This window comes from Hirundo rustica, chromosome 1 (genome assembly GCF_015227805.2).
Source record: "Hirundo rustica isolate bHirRus1 chromosome 1, bHirRus1.pri.v3, whole genome shotgun sequence".
In the NCBI taxonomy this organism is placed as follows: Eukaryota; Metazoa; Chordata; class Aves; order Passeriformes; family Hirundinidae; genus Hirundo; species Hirundo rustica.
This window is the reverse complement of record NC_053450.1, coordinates 3,534,509-3,558,407: the sequence shown is the minus strand read 5'-3', so window position 1 is coordinate 3,558,407 and position 23,899 is coordinate 3,534,509. Positions and strand designations below refer to the sequence as shown.

Genomic DNA, 23,899 nt, shown 5'->3' with positions numbered 1-23,899 from the left:
GTGCCCTGGGCAGAGACTGTGTCCTGCAGTGATCTGTATCAAGCTTTAGGTGCAGTAATGCTTTGTGTCTCCACTTCAACTTTCTCAAAAATAATTCACCTATTTCTGTCCTTCCTGAAGATGCTCATCTCCACACTTTTATCAATAGACCATGAAAATTTAATCATCACAAGTTTTAATCAGTGTCCATTAAAGCTAAAGACCTAAAGTGCTGCCTCCCCTCCCTGTCAGGGGCTGGATCCCCCAAAATCAACCCCTCCACCAATTCTCTCCTCACTCTCCAACGAATGTATTTGGTATAATTTAAAATCAAACACTTCTTTACTCTTCAGTTTTTACACAATGGATTTATTTTCATTTGGGAGCTTCCCACGAGGAGAGACCTGTTTGTTTTCTCTTTTTACAGCAGAATTTCCAGAATTCTGGATTCTGTTGAGGCTCTAGCTTGAAAACAACATTTTTATCCTTTCAAGTACTGACTAGTCCCATGTTCTCTAAGGACCAGTTTCAGGCAAACTGCTTACACTGATAACAACCTCCCCAAAGACCAGCACATTTCCATTTCAATGCCACTGCAACTGAATTCCCCATCTGGGGAGTCCCTTCCAGCAGCATCAGTGCTGTTTATCCCTGTATTAATATGAGTTGTATTTTCTCCCTGCAGAAGCAGCAATAAATTTCGAGTCGTGAGCAAGTTGGTGTTACTCTGGGGAAACAAAAATTGTACTAACAGAAACCCACGGAGGATTTTTCATCTTGTTGCAGTGTCTCACAATAAATGATTTGCTGTTGCTCCCTTGTGAGTCCAACTCTCAGTAGTACAAGTGGGATGTGCTGATGAGCCTGAGGACTGGGTAAATAGAGCTGTTTTTGGAAGTAGACAGTTTACACTGAGAACACCACACATGGTTACAAAAGCTAAATATTATAGTTCAGTAGGCTAAATACTAAAATCTGTCTCTACTCTGTTGTTCTCTGTACTGAAAAGGACAAATATTATTTGAAACATGCCTAAAGCAGGCAAGGGAGGGCCAGATTTCTTCTCCCTAAGTCACCTGGAATTAAAATACGGAAAGCCCTTCTTTCCTGGAGCAGAAATGTTGTCACAAACTAGAGGATATTGGCCAAGGAGCATGTGTGTAATAATACCTGGCTTATTTCTGTGCTGGACATCACTATATGGCCTTAATGCCTCAATAAATTGCTTATTTTCACATGTTTAGACTCTCATGTCTGAGTTGTGGATATCCCTCAGGAGACCCGCAAGGCTTCCAAGAGTGACTCCCCACAATGACTTTTCCACATCTTCACTTCCTCAGGGCTAAATCTAGAAACTCACCCACATTCCTTTTCCAAGAAACACCCATCTATAAACTGAATATTCTCCTGACACACATCCTGCCATGGGCTCAAAGGCACCTAACATTTAGCTCCTAACATGGAGTGAAAATTTGTAATAGGCACAGGTGAACCTCAAAGTCTGTACAGTCACAATGTTAATATGGAAAGAAAAAGAATTGAAGTCTCTTATGGATTCCAATTCCTCAGCAGAACAGATGCAAGAGAGATGCTGTTTCCTCACAATAAAACTAACACAAAATGGAAACTCAGCAAATCTCTCCCAAACAGATGCTATGATTGTACTACAGATAAAAGAAAAATCAGCAAGTTCCTTCTCAACCTCAATTTGAGGGATGATAAACACCCTAATGGTCCAGAGACTGAATCAACAAACACTACAAATAATCATCATTTATTCTACACAAAGAATCAGAACGTTTTCTCTAGAAAGTTCCCACACAACCTACTGCCACCACCCGCAATGTCAATGCCTCAGTCCCAGAAAACACTTGTAAGTCCACAAAATGTTCTTGACCATTTTTACAGTTTCAACCATCAGTGGGATGAGTTTGACCTCCTGGGTTGTGCAGGTCACAACCAACTGGTGCCACACAAGACTGGATAAGCTAATGCCTAAATTAGGGAAGAAATGTTCCTTTCCCCTCCCTCTTCAGACCAAGCAATCTGGGCACAGAGATTTGTTTGCTGTCATCTCAATCGGGAACTGCAAATTCCCAAGTGGACTTAGAAGGAAACCAGTTTCAACACCCATTAATCAAAAGTCACTTCTTAGCTCAGGCACAGTGTGGATTTCAGCTAGAACGTGTCCTGGCCATGGGGGCATCCACCAGTAATTACAACACAGGAGATTTCCAAACGGAAACATTCCTTGAAATATGTCTGAGATCAAGCACAGGACTGCTCTCTGTCACAACCCACACCACAGCACTGTAAATTATCCCCCTGTCCCAAGAAGCTCAGGCACCCACAGGCTCCTCGTAACATTCTACTCCCACCTTCTATTTCTCCTACTACTTCTAATCTGTAGCCATCAGCCTTAAGTAGAAGAAATTTAACACACAATTTGAATTTTGACAACTCGGAAGCCAGAGCTGAACCAAACAAACACACACCAGTGGCACTGACAAGAAGGAATGGTGGAACTGCAGAGAAAAAGCATCAGAAGATCCCATTACCAATGATTTCTTCTTCCTGCTCGTGGTGAGGTTCAGAGCTTTTCCCCTCCTTGCAGAGCTCTCATATTATTTCTTCCCACTAACATGTGCCATTATTCCTCCAAAGCAAGACTGGGTACAACTCCTAGCACAGCCAGGGCCCTTACATCTTTTTTAGGGGTAGAGTACACACAGATCCTTCTATGTAAGAACAAGCAGGCAACCTTCAGATGGACACAGAATTATACCCACAACTTCCCCCCACAAACACTCAACCGGAGAAAATGAGATTCACCAAAAGCCACAGCTGTTCAAGATACCTGAAATACAGTTCTCACTAGCCAAACACTTATTTTAAAACCTGTTTCCAAACCCCCATTTATGTGTCCTATAAATTTTCTCATTTCACAAAAGTAACCAGTTTTAGCCAGCTGCAATACAAAACCAGAAATTAGGAGGAATTAAGAAGCTCTGTGAAACAAAGAATTACCAGGAATCGTTCTTCTTTCTCAAGCCAGCGCTGATCTTCCTCCATCTCCTGCTGCTGTCGTATCAACCTCTCCTCCATGAGGTGTGTGGGTAGAACCTGGCTCATCCCTCGGATGTCCAAAGTGCCTGAATCCTACAACCCACAGGAAGTTTATTCAGTCTCACAATTTAAAATTTCTATGAACAGGTGCAAGAACTCGGAGACTATAAAAGGAAAGCTTTTTAGAAGTCAATTTTCAGCAGCAGTCAAGCAGAGTCTCTTCAGCTCCTCACAAACTGAAGCAGAGCAGCGGAAGAAACTCTTTAGAACCTAAAGTTTTTATCTGCCTTGCTCTTAGTCACTGCTACCAAAAAAAGATTTGAAAGATTCTGTTCTGTTTTTCAGCAACATTGTCACTTCCTGTATTGCACTTCATTTAAGCTGGACAACCAGCTTATCAAAACCAGACTTATCAATTTTGTTTTCTTGGTCTTGAGCAATAACGTAACCACTCAGTTGTTAAAAGCTGCAAGATACATTTTTTAAAATCAAAACAAATATACTATTCAGTGTTAGCCAACAGTGGCAAAGCATGTCACAAAAACATTTTTAATGAATTTCCGACCAAACAGTTATGCCTGTCTTAAGCTTACAAATACTCCATATACCGTACCCCAATGATGTCTGGAAATCATTAGGAACTAGTGTAGGGAAATTTTGTAATAAACTTCCCTGTATTTAACAGGTAAGTCTCAGAGATCACTTAAATGTTTATCAGGAACACAGGGAATAGAGCTGGTTACAGAAGAAACATATTTAAGACAGAAGCTGCACAAACGGAATCTTTGTGGAAGGAAAAAAACGGAATAAAAAAGTGTAAACAGTGGAGAACAGAAAAAAAAAGACAGAGGGTTAAAGGGGGAATTAATTTGAAGCTCCTCAACAGCTCAGTGCAATCATGATAGGCTGGAAAGCACCCAGAATGAATTCAGCTCAGGAACAGTCTTTCAGATCATTTCATTTTCTCTTCTGGGTAAGTTACAAAGAAGCCTCGATCCTTCAGCTGTGCTGGGTATCTCCCAAGAGGGATTTTTAAATGAGTGTTCCCATCTCTGTGAAGAGCACTAAGTTCCACCAAAGCCTTCTCTTAACAAACACCAAATATTTGCTATCACTCAGTTAAGACAAGTAGTAACAATGTCATCAAGAATTCATGCAAAGTGACGCTTCTTGCCCAGCGTCACATAGAAAGATTTGTTTTAAAAACAATTCAGTCCTGACTCCCAGCCCGCTGCAGTGAGGTGATTTTAAAAGCACCAGAGAAACTCAGTTTTCCTACAAAAGATCTACCTAAATAATAGAAGTAATACAATTTATAATAATAGAAAGTGCATTGAAGTGTACAGAACACAGAGACAGATGTGTCAGCTCTCATACCTCCATGTTTGGTTGCCACACTGGTATTTCCTGAGGCCGATGGTTCCAGGAATCTGTTTGATCCAGCAGAGAAGCCTGCCCAGGATAAATGCTGCCTGCCATGGCTGGTATCCCATGGGAGCCAGGGTAGCCAGACACCTTCAGAGGGCAAAAAACCCCACAGGGGCAAAAACAAAGAGAAAACCAAAGAGATATTAGTAAGACCTGTGCTTCCCCATAATGAAAACATCCCCTCCAAGACAACAAACATGAAAGCACAGAAATTACTCAATTCAAGCATCACTGAGAGGCAGAAGGGGAGGCAACATCAGAAGAAGGAAGCTGAGCCAAAATGTGACACCTCTGTTTTAAGTCTTTGAGGATGCCCATCATAACATAACTATTTCTAGAGTAACTGCAACAGAAGAGAAATACAGCTTTTGAGGATAAGCATTTTATGGTGCCTATCAAACCAGCAGCATCAGAGCGTGCTCTAACCTCTGCAGTCAAGGAGATCAAAGTCCTCTGAGGACAAAACTAAATCTATAGATACATATGTAAGAGTTACACATGCAGAGCTCATGTTCCAGTTAATAGGAGCCTGCAAACATCACCCTACAGAGCCACATAAAAATGTACCCCCTGCTGTATCTTACAGGCTTAAGGCTTGAGTGGCAGCATGTAATTAGTGTGCTGAGCTGAGGGGCCAGGGAACTTCTCCACAGGAAAATCCAAGTAGTATTAATGAGCCACAAGTACTTATTAAATCAATGAAAACCTCCCTCTCTTCATGGAAAAAATCCCTTTGACTGAGGCAGCTGTAATATGGCTGTAGCCTTAAACAAACCTAAAATTGTTCAAAGTCCTTTAAAGAGAAACTTTTGAATTTCTTCAGCAGTTTTAGGAAGAAAAGCAAAACCTGTGAGTATACAATGTGGTAGAGCTAAAGGCAGCAGCTATCAGGACACAGAAAATAAATACCAGTGACCCCAAGTAAAGGCCCCCAGTTAATGCCATTTTATAAAGCAAGTGATTTCATAGCTCAGCACAAATGTTAACATGAACACCACATTCCTGCAATAAATATGGAAATGTCTGATGTGTTTCACTGCAGTTTCAGGGATCTGAGCACCACATCAGATGTGGAAATATTTGCCATCTGGAGTAAACCTACCAGGCTCAGTTTGAGGTTTTTTCTTATGTAAAACAAAACTCATTGAACAGAACTGAATTAAAATAAACCGTGTAAGAAGCGCATCAATCCCACCAGCTGTATCTAAGATAGAGAACCCAAATTTGTAAAAAAAATACACACAGGGTATTAAATGTAATACCTGGTAATGATTTGGCTGTACCATATGCTGTGGACTTGGATAAAACCCTTCACTGGATCTGGGGCTGGGGTAACCAGGTCTACTGGGCTGTAAACAAAAAGCAATTTTTAGAATCATTAAACACACACAACTAAAATCAGAAAATTATGTTTCAGTGAGACAAACATTTACAGGTTTGGCAAACTTAAAAAAAAAAACCCAGAACAGATTTTCTGTAATGAAAAACACTTTTTTTTTAAACAACTAAAATTAAGGTTTTTTCTATTTTTGCTTGGCAATGGATGTAGCTGAATTGTTTGCTTGGTATGTCAGTAAATAATGCTTGCTCTGTGAATTTTTTGTGTTTATTTAATTGCTTGCACTAAATGACCTGCTCTGTTCTGTTTAACTCTAGAGAGAACATCATCAAAGAATGTAAGTCTTAAATCAAATTTCCAGGTGCAATACAGCTTGTTTCCAATTTTTGCTGTTAATTTGTTGCTTTTGTGACTGTTTCCAAAAGCAAATTCTTTTGCTTCAGTGAGAATAACACAAACCAAATGGATTTATTTGCATGGCTATTGCCATGTGGTATTCTGAGGTACAAAGTTAGTTCTAATAATTAACTTCTGTGTAACTAATTACCTCAACATGGAAAGTGCTTTTGATCATATTCTGAATCTCCAAAGTATAGCTGAGGGTTTCTTTTTGAATAAGGAACAGCACTGATGGGTATTACAGGAGGAGAAAAATCAACCAGAGAGGGAGAAAAAACCCGATTTTCATTATTCTGCAAAGGGCTCTCCCAGTCCTTCTGGCAGTTAAAGGCAACCACATGAATTGGAGACTGCAGAATTTATCATTGCTTGATGAAAAAATTCATTCTCGTTCTGGACCAGGGTGTTTTCTGTCTTAGGTTTCTAACAGAAATATCACTGTGAGATACAAGTAATTTCATAGCATGGATTGTGAGACCTGGTAATTGTTTGAGGATGTGTAGGAGTTTTAAGATCTGTAACAATCTGCAAGTCATACAATGAATCATCAGAAGAATTAAAAAAAAAAATAAAAATCAGCTGTTATATTATAAAATTTGATAATAATTAAAGAGAAACTTAAAACCTCCTACCTACAACATTCCACTTGTTCCAATGCCATTATTAAGCACATAAATATTTTACACAAAAGAAATGTAGAAAAAAACCCTAACCAACAACAGCATCAGAAATACAGTGAGGACATAGCAACCCCCTCAAAACAGATTCTCTCCACTGGCAGAATTAACTGCATTTTTAACACACCTTTGGTCAAGTGTTTCAGTTCATACATCACACACAAAGGAGCTCATTTCAAATTGAGCATTACACTGGTCCAATTTAGGCAGTTTATCTGCTCCTGTACATTGTCTGTTTAGATAAACACCAAATCCCGCTAATTCATCTCAGATGACTGAACAGGTTGATGGACTGTTTGTTGTTTCTAACTCTGAGATGAAAGCAGCAATTCCATTGCCCTCATTTCCTGCTTGCCATCAAGGTATCAAAATGCAAAACAAAGCTCAGAAATCTGATCTATCAGGCAACAACCTGGAAATGGAGAGAAAAACACCCCAAAATCCCCAAACACACACAAATCCTCTCCTCAAACCAAAACCAACCAAAATGAACCAAAACCAACCAAAAAGAAAAAGCTGCCTTTCTATGAGTGCTGGGAAATGTGTGCAGTAAAAGGTGCCACACAAGTACTGGAATTATTATCAGCTCCAGAACCTGGGAGCTCAAGGAATTCACCACAAGCTATCACGACACAGACAATACGGTGGTGACTGCACAAAAATTAAATTCTTCAAAATACAGGCTTGAACTTTCAAGGAACAACTTGCAAAAATAACTCTGAGGGGAAGCAGAAAAGTCACTGAGAGGGAAAAGAGCTCAGCAACTGGTGAGGCTGGAGTCCCACAGCTGCAGAACACATCAGTGACATCCAAACAGGACAGAAATGGAAACAAAGTGGAAACTAAACCACGTACGTTCCTTGGAAACAAACCCCTAATTTTCTGTCCAGAAGAAGGAAAATGCAATTAGCTGACTTCTGTCCTGTCACTAATGTGTTATAAATAAATTTCATGCTGGCCTGAGAGCTCATTAGCCAACAATTTACAAGAGTGTTACAAGAAAGAAGGAAAAGAAAAGGCGAGGAGACAGCTTTGTGGCAGCTATGGGTGTCTTTTACAATTTAAAGCAGAAACAAAATCTTTCATGCAGTATCACAGCACGGATCAACTCTAAGCACAGTTCAAGCAGAGCTGGGTCACTTCAGGCAAGGATTCCCAGATGGGGACAGAACTGGCCAGAATGCCGTGGCTTGAACCAACCCATCAGGGCAGGCTTTGAAGAAATAAATGGAATAAAAAGAAAGTTTATGTTTGTTTTTTTCAAACACACATAATTTGCAGTCTTAGCTACCTTGGGAGGAGCTTCATCTGATCCTCCTGAGTCCCAGGATACCGTGACTTGTCGCCTGGATTCCATTCTCATTCGTTCCTCTTGCTGCAGCTTCTCTTCCTCCAGTATTGTACTAAGGAAAACACATTGTAATCAAGTAAAACTCCAGTTTCAGTGACTAACAAACCTCTCCCCACAGCTCTTGCATTTCTCAGCCTAATAAACGGTACTTAACTTGAAATGCTAGGATATTACTGAAAGGCAAACTTCTTTTACATACACTGGTTTCGTGTCTGAAAACCAGTATCAGGAAGAAATATTTCTGTAGGATTAGCAGGGTGCTTTTAACAACAAAAACAGCAGCAAATTTTCAGAAAGCTGTGACTGATCTTGCACACAATTTTTTTTCCATAACAGTTCTTTTAATGTGCAATTACACAGAGAAGTCCTCAAAGACAATCAATCAAGCACTTACTTGCATGAAAGCTTAATCTTCACAAGAAAATATTCTACCGAACTGCTGCAAAGGTTCAAAACAAACTGAAAATGTTCTTTACTGAAACTCAAGAGCTTCAGATCAGTGAGATTTTTTTTTTCTTTTTTAAAGAAAGCAGTCGAAAATACTTCTTCAGCTCTTACGTTTCAGCCTAACCAGGAACACATTCAGCAAAGCAATTTAGCAAAACAGAAAGATCTGACAGTAATCACTCAGCTTCTAAGCATTCAGGTCAAAAGGCTGCATTTTCACAAAGTACAAGACAGTAGTAAAACCAGTTTGCTACTTACCACTGTTCTGACTATTAAAAAGCCTGTTTGAAGCTGAACGTGCTCCTGCTGCCCCCACAGCCAGCCTCCTCCCAGCTCTGCTATGTGGCTTATTAATGTTGGATATTTGCCATTTGAAAAATACTCAGAGAGAAGCTTTGAAAGAGGGAGCTGCCAATTCCTTGGAGCCGCACGCTACGCGGACAGTCTGGAGATGTGAGCAGGGCAGATTATTTCCATATCACTGTCCCCAGGGTAAAGACAATCCTGTGGAGGAGCTACTTCAGCTTCTTTATCACTCAGGAGTTTCCAGAAACAAAGCTAAGTTCTGAGTTTATAATCTCCTGTTCAGTCTGCTAAACAACCACCCAGAATTACTCATTCAGGGGATGAGATCAACTCCAGCAATCTATTCTCATCGTGAAACTTCGCTGCTTGTTTCAAGAATAAATTCCTGCTGGAGACAAGAACTTTGCTTTTCCTTACTCAGCCAAAAAAACCCCAAACTATGCCACTTCTAAAAAGCAGAGAAGTCATCTCGTCTCACTGCAGCTAAATCAAGTTTATAACTATTGCTGCAATTTCAATCCATCATTGCTGAAGCAACACAAGAATGTGGAACAAAAGCAAAATCAGACAAGTTATTTGCAGAAGTCACCCTACTAGAACTACCATGGAAACACAGCCCAATGGAGGGAATGGAGAGAGGATTTTACATCTCTCTTCCTTCAGAATTAGGAAAATGCAAGATTTCCTACTTGAACTCATGAAGAACTGGCACAACCCCCCCTGCTTCAAAGCTATCTCACACTTCAGGTATCCTCTGCTTTTATGTAGCATGAGAAAGCAGCCAGCAGGCAGCCACAGCCGTGAACCACAATTATCACCTTTCAAGACAAGACCTCAGTGTTAAAAATCCCCACAACAAAAAAAGACCAAAAAAAATTCGCCCAGATTAATGAATGAGAAATCAATAAACCAAAGATTTTTAATCAAGCTGTTGATACAGCAGTTGCTCTCATCTGAGCTAAAGAATAGAAAGGAGTTGGCTGGTAGCAGCTGGCTAAATTTAGAGATGGCTTATTGACACTTTGGGGCCACGTCTGGAATTTGTCACAGCACAGTCCTGGTTTTCCATAAAAAGGAATGAAAGCCCAATACCTCTCTGAGCTTTGCTATCAAAGCCATTTTATTTGTGATGCCCCAGTGTGCAATACCATCAGCTTGTATCACCGGAAACAACAAATTTCTTTTGAAATTACTTCTTTTTCTTAACACAGGCTCAGTTTCTTGCCCTACAACTGCAGTTCATCCTCCCTGCTCTCCCACTGCCCGTGCCATCAGGAGAGCAGCCTGGGCAGAGGCTGATGGGCTGCAGCAGCATCTGTACTTGGATGCCCTTGATTCTGCTGACAAGAATATAAAGTAGAAATGCCTCAGAGAAGGCACTACTCGAAAAAACCACAAGGAATATAAATGACTCACAGAAAGGTCTTTGTTTTCACAAAGGGAAGACCAGTCTGTGGATGAAGTAAGAGTGTGCCAAGAGATATTTTTGACGTTTCCTCAGTGCAGCTGCTCAAGTTCTCTGAACAGTTTATTAGAATTTGCAGAAGGTCAGGAGAAGTCAGATCTAGGCATATTTTCCCAAACTGTAGATATTTTTAGCAGCAGAGAGGAGCGAGCAGAGAATTCTATCCTGATGGTTCCCCTAGCAAACGTTGAGGCAGCACAGACAAATTTAACTCAGCTTCTCAGCAAGGTGAAGACTCAAGAAAAAGCTCAGCTATTAAAAGTTTGCATAATTGATAAACTTACTTAATTTACAAAGAGCTGAAATTGGCCTATGACTGCAAAAAGGAATCATTTACGGGGACCACCTTCCATGTAGGAATATTTAAAATACTAAACTGAACCTCATATTCCAAAATGCACAGCTGCACCAGTGTCTCCTGCTACAGTGGTGTGGGAACCTACATCAAGTGCTGACCCCAACCAGCAGCTTCCTTCTTTCCCTCTGCCACCAGAAATACAAAGCTGGATGCAGAGGAACATACTTGCACATATTGTTCTAACATGAAATCACTTTTATATGGATTAGGGACTGTTCCTAATGGGCACAGGCAAAGAACAGAAGAATAGCAAAGCATTTTGCAGCCTCCACCATGTATTTCAGGTATGTATTACAGTCTTTTTTTGTCAGAACGCCATAAAAGATTCAAACTGCCCTCTTACCAGTTTTCATTTATAAGCAATGTTTTTCAGGATCTAAATCAAATGCAGTGACAAAAAGGCTCAAGTGCAGTTCTCATCAGTTAATTATCTCACTGTTGTCATAAAATCAGACTTTAAAAGCATAAAATCTGTGTCTTTTTTCCCCTCCCCCATTCTTTTTAGAGCTGGTTCAATGTGACCTGCAGCCCCAGGATGGCAGTGGGGTCAAGCACTCTGATAAAACCTGTGACCAACAATGGGCCACAGTGACACTCTCACCTCTGCAGTGACACAACTGCTCCTTGTTTTGCTATTTGTAGCAGAGTGGATTCATGAAAGGTACTTTAAACAAAATTTGTTCCATGACATACTGAAAAATGCCATGAAATGTCATTAATTTGAGAGTTTAAAATTAAAATCCTTTTATATCATTTACCCTGTACTGCAAGACAAAAAATGTCTTCTGCACAAAACCAGGAAGGCAACACACCATTCCCAATTAAAAATATCCTATATTCTAATTCTGACCCAGTCAAAATTGCAGAAGTAGCAGGGTAGCACCTCACTGTCCTGACCTAATCTGACTTTTAACCCCTCTCCACCACTTGAAAAAGGGATTTGGAATGCGAGGATAAATCACATTTGGAAATCCACAATCCACCCATTTGTTTCTGTGTTTGCTGGGAAGACTGACTCAACCACATCCACTTCAGACAGATCAAATGCTATAAAATTACTACCCTAATAACAGTATTTAAATTCATATGTAGCAACAAATAACAGTACATAAATTGTGCAGAAATCAGCACCTTTGCCTTGCACAATCAGCTGCAAATTCAGTTTGAGCAAAGCAGCTGTTACTATGAAACACGAAAAGCACCAAATAACAGCGAGCACGTGAAATCCTTATGCTCCCATCAATGCCATTCCAGATGCAGAAGGTTTTTCCCAAAGCCATGGAGTTTTTTTTCATTAAACCAGAGAGGAATGAATGCTGCAGTGCTGTATCTGGCTCCAAGCAAACATCCAGCCTGCTCTCAGCTTGAAGAGACTACTCTGGACAGCATCCAGAATGAGCAGCAGCAACACCAAAGGGAAAGGCCACCAGGGAAATGGCTTGTTTTTGCAAGTTCATGGGAATTTGAGTTCTGAAACCCAATCTTCCCTAGCTGCCTGAGACTGCCTGATCATCAGGGAATTGGCAACCTTTCCAGCCAGAGGCTGGCTCTGTCTGGAGCAGCACAAAGCAGCCCTAAGGACAACCATGCTGCCTAAACTTGGGAGATAAAGGTCACCAGTTTGGAGTGGCAGAAAGTTCCCTGCTTTGGTGGGAACAGAGTCAAAACTGGATTTTAGGGTTGCAGTGGCCCCAGGAGAGAGATTACCCAGTAACAATGCTTCAAATCTCCCAGCATGAGCAGAGGGGCAAACACCCCTCCACACTGGGTGCACTTTTCATGTAGAATGAGATGGAAGGGGTGCCTGGAAGTCTCAAGTGGTCTCCTGGTGAAGTTGGGCTCCCTGCACAGCAAGGGCCAGGCGCTCCGAGCCTTTTCCAATCAAAATCTGAACATCTGCCAGCATGGAAATCCCAGAGTCTTTGTGGGTGACCTGCTCACCCAGGCACACTGGGAAACATTTTGATGTGTCACCAACGAGACCCTGCCTTGCTGCATGCCCTGAGTGCTGGTTCTGAGAAGAGCCAGGCTCTTGGGCACACTCTGGATTTACTCATTCTCTTTCCTTCCTGGTGAGATCCTCTCCCTGCTTGGCTTTACATACCACAGACATCTTCCAGTCACTTTTTTTAGGACTTCATTCTCATCTGTGCCAACCAGCTTTAAGTTAATGGTACAACCTGGCCACAAATTATCAATCATCCTGTACTTTCAGAGCCAAAAAGAGAGAAAAAGCAAGTGAATTGCCAATTTTCATCTATTACCCAAATCACACAACTGTGTCACATCTTTTTCTTGTGATCCCTACCCAGCCCTGACGTTCCTCCCTTCGTGTTAACTCCACACAGTCAAGAGGATGGGAAATTGTGTGTGAGAAGGGGCAAGTCTTCCCTTAATTCTACACATCATTATTAGTCTACATAGGAATTCCCAGAGTAACAGATGGTGGAATTGCATGACATTTTAAGGAACAGAAAAGAGCTTTAAGGTCTTTAAGTTCTCCATACAGCAGCTCTGAAATAGAATCATAATTATATTCAAACTGTCTCTCATTTTAACCACCAGCAAAATTATCTTGAACTATGAAAATTCAGTGACAGCAAAAACATGATACTATGAAAATAAAACATGCCACAAAGCACAACTTTGAAACAAAACCTGAAGTAAAACTGAAGAATTCAGCAACAACTTACAATAATTCCCAGTGTGGATTGTCAGTGTGCAAAAGTTAAGTGTTACTCAAAGATTATACTGACATGCAAAATGCATCCTGAGCAGTCATGAAATCCAAAAGTCACAACATTTGTGTCCCGGTTTGGTCACTAATATCAAATGTGCCTGCACATTATCTTAGTGATGTTTCAAAGTTTAAATATCCCTCCTACTTTGGGGCTGGTGGAACGGTGATACAGACACAGAATATATTACTGCAGAATAAACTAAGGTGTGAATTCAGACTAGTCTGCAAGGTGTGTGCTCACACTCATTCCAAGATAAACACAAAGATAGTTTATATCCTGGTTTACAAAGGGCAAAGGAATTTCTGTCTATGGTGCTGCATTTATTGCAGGCTCTGCACTTGCCCTGTGACAGCTGTGACTGTGCAACTACTGTGCTACATGCCATGAAAATAACTTGCAACAGCACTCAGCTGATGCTTCATTTATTTAAGATACATCTCTACCCCAGAAGCCCACAGCATGTTCGTTTAGATAATCACTCTAAATTCTTTCTACCTCCTTCCCCAAGGAGTGTAGCTAAAATTATAAACAAATTGCTAGTAAAATGTGGAGTTTTTCTTGGGAGAGAAAGGAGGTGATTCATATTTCCAGTTATTTGCATTTATTGACTAATCTCATTTTCTCTACCAGATAAGGCCCGGTTTTCCCAAAGACCAGCAACAACCTGGCTGTCTGAAGATAAAAACTCATAGCACAGTGCCTCGTATTTTGCACAGAACCAAAACACTGTAACACAAGATTAAGCAAAAAGAAGTATTTCTGAACAAAGGAAACGACCTCTTCAAAAGTCAAACCCTACCTGAGTTGTGCTTTAAGTTCAGTAAACCTGGGTCTCCTGCTGGGGTCGTAGGCCCAGCACTTGGTCATAAGGCTGTAGAGGGTGGGAGGGCAGTTTGGAGGCATTGGGAGCCGCTCACCGTTCTCGATCCGCCCAATCACATCATTGTTCTTCACTCCCTGGAAGGGCTTTACTCCGTGCATGAGGATCTCCCACATACACACACCTGAGGAATACACACAAAAACACATTTTCTTCACTGTGAGCAAACAATGAGACCTGTCAAAAGACAGACAGAGCCCGGTTTTGTACTTATAATGCAACTTCTTCCAAAATACAGAAGCAGAGAATTGGTTTGGACTTACCTGCAGCAGAGGAGTGAGTGCAGCAGGATCACACACACAGCACCAGCCTCACCTACTGATGAGGCACAGTGACCCACAGCTGGCTCACAGTCTTTTACCTGCCCTAAACCAGTGCTTGCTCATATTCAAATCTCCTCTCTTATGAGGTAGAATGTGTTTGCTTTTCCCTCTGACTCCTTCCAGCTGGCTTGTTTCAACATGTCGAGCACATTTTCACTTTGGGGGTTTTTAGCCTTGGCATTGGTCCACATTTTTTTGTGCTGAAAACGTGCAATAAACCAGTTTCTATTGAAACTGCATTAAAAGAACATGGTTTGTCACTTCAGAATTGGCCAAAATGTTCCATAGGCTTCATTTTTCTAACTCTGACAGTACTAGAGTTTTCTTCAAACTATTATAAACCCTTCACTTCACAATATTCAAATATTAAATTGTAAAGAAGGTGAACTCTTACTTGACTGTCCTGCTCTTATTTCAAGTCTCATCACTTCTGCTCCCTAACACAGCTTGTGTCCTGTCTATACAGGCCAGCAGTCAGTACCAGTTTGAGCACAGGACATCAGATTCATAGAAAATGTTGTATATTTGGGAAAAAAGATCAAGGTTTCAGGATATGTCCATTTACTCTTATATTTAATGAGCTTCTGGTTGTATTTTGTAGGAGGCCAGAAGCTAGAAAAGACAAGTTAAGTGGGAATCTAGCATTAAGGATCTGAAAATTGGGTACCTCATAGGATGATCTGTACATTAAGCAAGGAAATGTATCAACATATAGAAAAAGTCAAAATATAATAGAAACAACAAATTACAATGGTGTAACACGAATAAACCAAACCAAAACCAATAGACAAAAACAACCTCTGTCATAACTATGAGCTAATTTCCTTGCACCTTCATTTCTGTCAGCTTCTTACTAGAGGTAAAAAGGTCCATGAAAATTCAGGCTTATTGAGCAGGAAAAAGAAAGAAAAAACACAGAGGTGGAAAACATGCTGGAAGAAACTGGATTTTCAGAATGCACAGTAAAACCTGTGACAGATATTTTGAAATTACTCATTTATAGCAGTCAAAATGAAACACTGGACTTGTCCAAGAGGACACAAAAACCCTCCCCAGCTGGTTTTCACTCACCAAACATCCACACATCGCTAGCTGAGGTAAACCGTCGGAAATTGATTGACTCTGGAGCCATCCATTTGATGGGTAATTTTCCTTTGGAAGCTAAAGGGAAGACAAGAAAGGGCAGGCTGTTATCCCCACTAGAGAGCTCAAAAATAGCTTCTGTTCCCAGCGAAATAATTCATAGGCAGAACCAATCTCAAGTGAAGTAATTCAAATATCAATATATAAGGCTGTTTGGCTTTACATGAAATGGAGAAATGAACCAACAAAACCCAAAATAATAATAATAATCCCCAAAGCCTCCTTTAAAGACCCCAATAATAACCCCCAAAACACACCAAGAAATGATCACGTCAGAATTATTTCCCCTCTTAGCAATTAAAAAGATAAAATGTAGCTTGGCAAAGTGAGACAAATGAAATGAGAAAACACAACAGAGTGTAAGGGGACAGATAATGGATAATTTAAAATATATGAAACAAGAAAAATATTAAAGATGAGACTGATGTACTCATGGTTTAATAACATACACCAGCTTTGGAATGCTTCTGTTTGGTATTCAACATGCAATCTTTTTTTTCCTGCTGCATTTCCCATTTATCAGGCACTGCAGGACATTTCCCAGCTGCTGGAGACACCAAAGCTCAGTATTCCATCCAAAATGGGGCAAAAGTAGGTTTCAAAGGCAGTTTTGTCCTGAATCTCCCTAGTCCAATGGCATTTGAAGTATGCAGCATACATTGACTACACAAACTCAGCATTCACCTGTACCTACATGTGAACTTGCTACTTTTTGCACCTTAAATCACACCTTGTGATCCTTCCTCTTCAGCACACAGTGGAATTTACTGCCATTATTAAACTGTCAAAAAACTTGCCTTTTTTACACAAATGCACCAGCTAGACCAAGGAAATCTGGTTAATTCCTCAATAATGTGAGAAGCAACTGTGTTCTCACTGGCCTGCAAGAAGGATGCAGAGGTCACCTCACCTTTGTAGTAAGTACTGTCTTCCATGTATCGGGATAAACCAAAGTCACCTAATTTCACACAGTCAGTGGTAGATACCAGCACATTTCTAGCAGCAATATCCCTGCCAAACGGAAGAAACAGTATTTCTAGTAACTTTAAAACATAAAGTGGTGAAGTTTGATCACCCGAAGAAAATTTCCCTCCTGCCCTGCACAGGTAAGGAACTGGTTTAAGACTGTGGTTCTGTATGAGGTTTCCTAATAAGGAGTTCAAGTTCTCATTGTAAAGAACAAGATTCCCCCCTAAGCCTCCTTTTCTCCCCTGATGTTATTTACAATGTTTTAATAGAAATATCTATGTATCTATGCATAGCTATGACTTTAATTGCAAGTATATTCATATACATTATCACAATACATACATAGAATAAGATAGTATTTAAACACAAGTGAATTGCTTCAGTTCAAAATTAATTGTACTCAGTTACTGGAGATTTGTGAACTCTTAGTTGCACACAGTAAGAGGCTAAAGCCAGTCTCTCCTCCCTAGAAACTCATGTTCACATTCAAGGGAATAAAATTTAAAACACACCATGAAGGAAGTTTAGGTTCATTTTCTGGTTAAGCAAGTACTTGTATTTTATAAATATTTTATTTCCCTTCGTCTTTACTTAAGAAGCCATCTGCCCTTGTTTTGCTTTTCTATATTTGAATGATTACAGCTGACTCACAGCTTGAAAAAATACTGCAACCACAAAGCAACAACTGAAAATGATTCCGGATTGAAATCTGGCACCAGCTCCAAGTCAATCCAGGAGTGAACCAGCAGGTGTCACCCTTGAAAAGGGTGTCATTTCAGTGGCAACCTCTGCAAAAACGACACTCCCTAGCATTTAAAGCAGTGACATATAAAAACAGACAGGTACAGATAAATATGTAAGAAATCTTACCTATGTACAAATCTTTTGCTCTCTAAGTAGGCAAGAGCTGTGCTAAGCTGGTAAGCATAGAGAATCAGAGAGGCCAGGTCCAAGCTGTACTTCCTTACTTGCAAAAACGACCTCAGCTTTGTGCACCAAGGAGGAAAAAGGAGAAAGAAATTACAAGAAAATAACAAAGCTGAAAAAGGCATATTTCAAATTGTGAAGTTTACATGAGTATCAATGGGCATGACTTCCTTGCCTTAAAGGCTGGATGAGGAAAAGAAAACCACTTCCCATGAAGAATTGTGACTCTGCATTAGAATTCAAGCAGTTTTTCTACATGAAAACTGTTAAACTAAAAAAATCACTAATTTTGTGCATTCCTTTCAGTCTCCTTCTGAAAAGCATCTGCTCTTGCTGTTCCAGAATGAAGCACTCTGGGACTTTTTGATTTTTTCTACCCTTGAGTGAAGCCTCCATTTATGGCCTAAATCACTTCAGAATCAAACAGGACCTGGCCAACCCAAACACAGATTGATCAGTATCATTTTAGAAGCATTCATTTTAATAATTTTAACCTACATGTGCTAAAACAATTGTATTTAGCTCAGAGTGGCCAATATCAGTGCAGAATATTTGTCAGCTCTATTCCCAGTGTAAGGCAGGCAGGCAGGAAGGTAGCACTACAGTGTCCTTAATACATCAAAACAAGGCTTTGAAAAGTGATCTGAGCACTGGAAAGGAAATCTGTTGACAGAAAATGACTTCTCCACAACAGGTTTTTCTATCCATCCCTTCTATTTATTTTGGAAAACGTACTGCAGTTTGATAATTGCAATGACAATCATACAATGTTGTATGAAATTTCACTGCAGCTCACATTTTCAGAAACGTGCCTCAAAGAAAACTAATCGATTATAAAAAGTGAGATCTAGTTTTCTTTAAAGCATCCAACCAAAAAATATAATAATGAGGGAAGCCATCTCATCTAGGGCCTCTGCTGAAGATATTCTACAGGGGGAAAAAAAAAAAACCAAAAACAAAAACAACAATGTAAGAAATTCAATTCAAGGGAAAATGCAGCATTACTCAGGAATAATAAAAGATGTTTCACTTCTGGAGGGTATGTTTGCAAATGCTATTTAACTGATTATCACACTATCATCATCTTGACAGAGGTCACGCTCTCACTCTGGAACTGCAACTGAATGCTCTGAAAACTCTGACTAAATCGCTCTGGAATGAGGTGATGCAGGTCCCCTGGTGGAGAAGGTCAATAGCTGCCACTCCTGCTTCTGAGTCCATAACTCTGCAAAGGAGTATGATATCATGCTTGATAGCATGTGTTAGTCTCATGAAGTGTTTTTCCAGCCTTTTCTGTGAGCTAAAAGAGAGGAGACCAGAGCTGCACGAGGATTTCTCATACCTCTCCAAGCGTACAGAGCTCCATGATTATCCAGACTGGGTTCTCTGTAATAACCCCAATGAGCTTCACAATGTGAGGGTGATCAAACTGACGCATTGTTACTAAAAGGAAATCAAAGAATTCAGTGTGTTACATAAAACCTTTTCTAAAAATAAAAGGAAAGCTGTCAGCAAAACATTTAGCCCATGAGCAGAGAAGATAATCACAGGACTTCAAACAACTGTTGCAAGCAGAAATGTCTGGACATTCCATGTGCTGAGGGCAGGTGGAAACACTGATTGCTTGAGCTGTGCAGTTCTCCTCTCAAAAAAATGCAAACTGCTGTGGAAGGTGCCAGTCAGGTCAGGCTCTGCCTCTCACGCCTGGATGTGGTTATGAACATAAGTTAATAAAATAACCTGCAAAACAAATGCACAACCAGTGCATTAATGTAATCTATGCCTTTCTACTGGAAGAGGAGGTAAAAACAGTCTGTGTAATTCATTACTGGAAAAAACATGTTTGCCAGATTATGATACAGACAAAAATCTTATTTAATCATTACATCATTTTATTTTCCATGCAGTTAAGTTCAGTATATTTTATGCAGTATGACATATGAATCACAGAACCACAGAATGGTTTGGGTTGGAAGGGACCATGAAGACCAACCAGTTCCAATCCCCTGCCTTGGGCAGGGACACCTTCCAGCCGGCTGGCCCCAAGCCCCATCCATCCTGGTCATGAACACCTCCAGGGATGGGGCAGCCACAGCTTCTCTGGGCAACCTGTGCCAGGGCCCCACCACCTTCAGCAAAGAATTTATCCTAAAATCTAATTAACCTGCTTTTTCAGCATTGAAAACTCCACCACAGGCCTCAAAAAATCTTAATATTACTAATATTAAAATACTAGGAAATAAATGTATTCATTCAGTGAAGTCAGCAACTGTTTTGAGTGAATTTGCAATCTGAACACAAGACAAAGGCAACAGATGGGAATTAGAATGAAAAAGGGGAAGACGAAATGGCAAAACTATTAAATCAAAATTGGAAAGTATTATTTATGTGTCGGTAACAGCAGCATTTCCTAATCTGTCAAACTTGAAGCATAATAAGGAGCATTCAATGAGCAATTATTTTCTACATTGCCAGGAGACAGCAGCCTACCTTGTGACTGCTGAGTTATTACTGTAAGCAATGGCTTTTACTGTTCCAACAGATAGAAACGCAGTGGAAAAAATTACAGTAATTTACAAAAACTCTGACATTCAAAAATAAGAATCCATCAGCTATTAACAGAGGTCTTCTGGACAAGCTGAAAAAATGCCTTGAATATAGAATAGTGAATAAAATATACTGTAACATCTGACTACAACTAATTATTTTATTGATAAAATACAATACCTTTACAACTTTTAGAGGAATACAACAGCAGGGGATAATAAGCAAAAATTAAGGCCTATGTGCTATATCTTAATTTGCTTGCAAAACCAAACAATAGAGGAATAAGTAACTTTAATATTCTTTTAAAAGTTTCTGTTCCTATTCACCACAACAGAAAGCCTTCCTCACACATGGAATGTGCTGTTTGGGAAATGTAACATTTGTGAGCAATTATTTAAAAAACGGCCTATTCTATAGATTTTAATTCTGAATTTTCAAAGCAGATCTCTCATAGATACAACATTTCTAGCAAGGACAACTACCTGACCTTCCAAAGCAAAAAAAAATGGAGAAAGTGTTGTGTTTTTAATTCATTAAGGAAAAGGAAGGAAATAGAGGATCAGATTTAATGTTCCAAAATTGGTTCTAAAGCCCTACAGGAGTCAGACATCACCACTCACTTAGGAAAATCAAAGAAACCACATCCCATCATACACATGGGCAATGCAAGGATGTAAAGCAGCCCCCTGGCACTTGTTGCAAAAGGGGAAAATATCAGGCTAGATATTAATAAAATATTTACATCAGTGTAAGAAGTTTTTGGCACAGGTGGCTACAGTCTATGCAAGGAGCAGTTACAGATTTGATCCCAAAAGAAGTTGCTTAATACTCACAGGCTTCTTGTAAGAATTTTTCTCTAACACTGTCTGAAGTGCAGTTTTTACATGTTTTGATTGCAACAGCCATAGCTGGATTTTCCTGAAAAACATTATTGAGAAATAGCTGAAATACAACCCAGCAACACAGCCCTCCACAAGCTGGCCCTTAAAATTCTGGCGAAACCATTTTGGAAAAAAAATGACTATTAAATAAAATACCTTTAGTTGAGAAATTACATGCTGAAAGCTTCAGTGTTAAAATACCATTAAACTCAAGACACCTTGCATACAACATTTACATCTAACGTGTCTTGGAAATATTTAATCTGTTTCAAACCATGTTAAATTGTGGAGAAAAATATTGACTAAAGATGGTAAGTTTAACTGAATAGTACTGTAAACTTTTTGTGTTATTGAGGAAGGTAAACTCTTGACAATATTTAGTAAAAATAGAGGAACAAAAAGAGGTATGTGCCTAAAAACCACACTTGGCTTACACAAGCAACCCAGAAAGCCAAATTAAGGACTTTGTGGCTCTTTCAGAGGAAAGACTGGCTGTAATTGTGAACTCAGACTACAAAGGAAAAGTAAAACAAGGATTTTTTACATGCTATCTTCACAATCAGTCAGATCAAGGCTTTAAAACCAAGTTCAACAAAACTAGATCTATTTAAAATCAAATGGACTTTCCCATCTGATTTCTTATCCTCTGAATGCCCAAAAATGAGAAGTTCTTGATGGGCTGAAAGCAGCTGAAGTGTTTTAGAACTAAGCTTCTAGGTATAGGCTTGTTCAAGGACCTGTATGTCCTCCTTCCAAGTGGGAAACTGGGAATTGTCCATTGGTTAATGGGCAGTCTACACATGAACCCTTCCTCAAAGTGCTACAGTACTCTCCTCATCCAATTTTTAAGGCCAGTAGGAGATGAAGATTCAGAGTTATGTTCCAACTCCGCTCATGCTTGGTCTATTTTAAATCTTTTTACGGACAAAAATTACCAAAATTAGAATAGTATTTATATTTTGCAAGCTGAAGTGTCTTATTTTCGAAGTTGCTCACAAATGAGATCTTCAAGTTGACTTTGCAGGAAAATATTGATCTAATCCTTTTCTCACACATCAAATGCCCATAAACTAACAAGAAAAAAAAAAAAAAAGGAACAAAAAATCCCCAACCCTGGTGGTAGATCATGATTTAATTCCCTTCTGAAACCAGAACAGAACAATCAGCCTGGGGATGAGACCTCTGGATGCCTGCCAGACCCATCCCGCTCCCAAGTTCAGACATCAAGTTTTTGAAATATCCTTTAACCAACAGCAGCATTAAAAGGAAGAACCTCAGTGTCTGCAACCATCAAAGAGATTTTGAAGAATAAATGTTGGAAAAGGTCTGATATTGGGGTTTTGTTGATCTTTTGGTTTTGGAGAAGGAGAAAACCAGTGAGAATTTATCAGACTGGACAGATTTTCTGTACTGAGCAGGAAATGGTATTTTAAATTACACTTTGGGATTAATGCCACAGTTAATCAGCCTTTAAAGACAATCTCACTGGGCTTGCTTGCAGCTGAGCAATAGGATCCTGTATCTATAAACCCATTTTCCATTCAGCACCAGACACTTCGAGCCTGCCTGTGACCCTTCAGGAAACCCTGGGACAGGTGGATGCTGCACAGTCACTAGAACCAGGACTTTAAAAGTATAATCAACAGGGATAAATGGCATTTTTGAGATTCAGCTTGGAGCTGGCAGAACAAAAGGCAAGGAAAACCCCCATATTTTTGCACTCAAGCTGAACATACAGAAGGGTACACTACCACGTTATTAGAACTAATCTTACATTGATTTTAAGATTTCTTCCCAGAGTGTAAGTTACACTCTGTGACCAGAACATTAAAATTTAATGACATCGCTGTTCTGTTTCACCTTCATATATCCCAGTGTCTTAAATGAAGTAAATTCTTATTAATAAAATAAATCAACAGGTGGTTGTTTAAAAATCTCAACAAAGGATGCCTGAGTAAAAGCTGTTTTCCAATTCACAAAAAAGAATGGAGAAAGCCAACATTTTCAAAACAACAATCCATACGAAAAAAGTCTTTAATTAATTTTACAGAGCTCTAGATTTATCCACCATGCCCCAAGTGAGTGAACCATCACTCCTCGGTACTCCTTGGACAGAATTAAATGAAAAATTAAGACTCTCTCTCATTGCAAAGTGTATCAGATGAGCTTCCTAAATAAGGGTATCAGACTAGACAGCAAACTTGTCTGAAATAGAACATTTATCCTTATTTACTTAAAGCTGCCATAGAAGATTATTTAACCCACCAAGCCCAGCTGTTTCTGAAGTTAGAACTAGATTACTGTCCACAAGAATTCTTGCATTGTCTATCAAAAATTCCAACAATTTCTTCTAATATAAAATATTTTATTATAAGCCTGAAATTTGTTGAAATTAATTATTTTTTGTAGCTTTCTCTTGATATTTTACACAAAGTCTTTGATTTATTTAAGCTGAAATCTTAGTCTTTCTTGAAAAACTCATCAGCACCATCCTAAATTACACCAATCCTGCAAACCTCCCTGGTTTCCCTGAGGTGCCTCTTGTGCATTGGGATTTTGCTGGGTCGGTGTCCAAGTATTTTGTATTTTATTTTAGGAAAATATAGGAACTTTATTAGGCTTTGTTGTGAGAGAGACAACGAGACTGCCACTGAACCAATTTTTCATTTGTTC

General features: G+C 39.6%; 1 protein-coding gene across 19 annotated transcripts in view; it reads right to left on the bottom strand.

Moving 5' to 3' along the window:
* The window catches only part of PTK2 (protein tyrosine kinase 2), a 189,863-nt gene that overhangs the window by 13,600 nt on the left and 152,364 nt on the right, over positions 1 to 23,899 (bottom strand). For 18 of the 19 annotated variants that reach the window (XM_040087474.2, XM_058424138.1, XM_058424167.1 and 15 more), the window contains 10 exons: positions 21,179 to 21,263; positions 19,141 to 19,241; positions 17,742 to 17,857; positions 16,813 to 16,913; positions 15,831 to 15,920; positions 14,356 to 14,560; positions 8,180 to 8,291; positions 5,736 to 5,822; positions 4,423 to 4,560; positions 3,007 to 3,138 (listed from right to left, as the gene is read on the bottom strand). In XM_040087474.2, the coding sequence (XP_039943408.1) occupies positions 3,007 to 3,138; positions 4,423 to 4,560; positions 5,736 to 5,822; positions 8,180 to 8,291; positions 14,356 to 14,560; positions 15,831 to 15,920; positions 16,813 to 16,913; positions 17,742 to 17,857; positions 19,141 to 19,241; positions 21,179 to 21,263 (1,167 nt within the window). Of the gene's footprint in view, positions 1 to 3,006; positions 3,139 to 4,422; positions 4,561 to 5,735; positions 5,823 to 8,179; positions 8,292 to 8,944; positions 9,626 to 14,355; positions 14,561 to 15,830; positions 15,921 to 16,812; positions 16,914 to 17,741; positions 17,858 to 19,140; positions 19,242 to 21,178; positions 21,264 to 23,899 lie in introns of those variants that run through there. The other variant, XM_058424196.1, reaches the window with a different exon arrangement.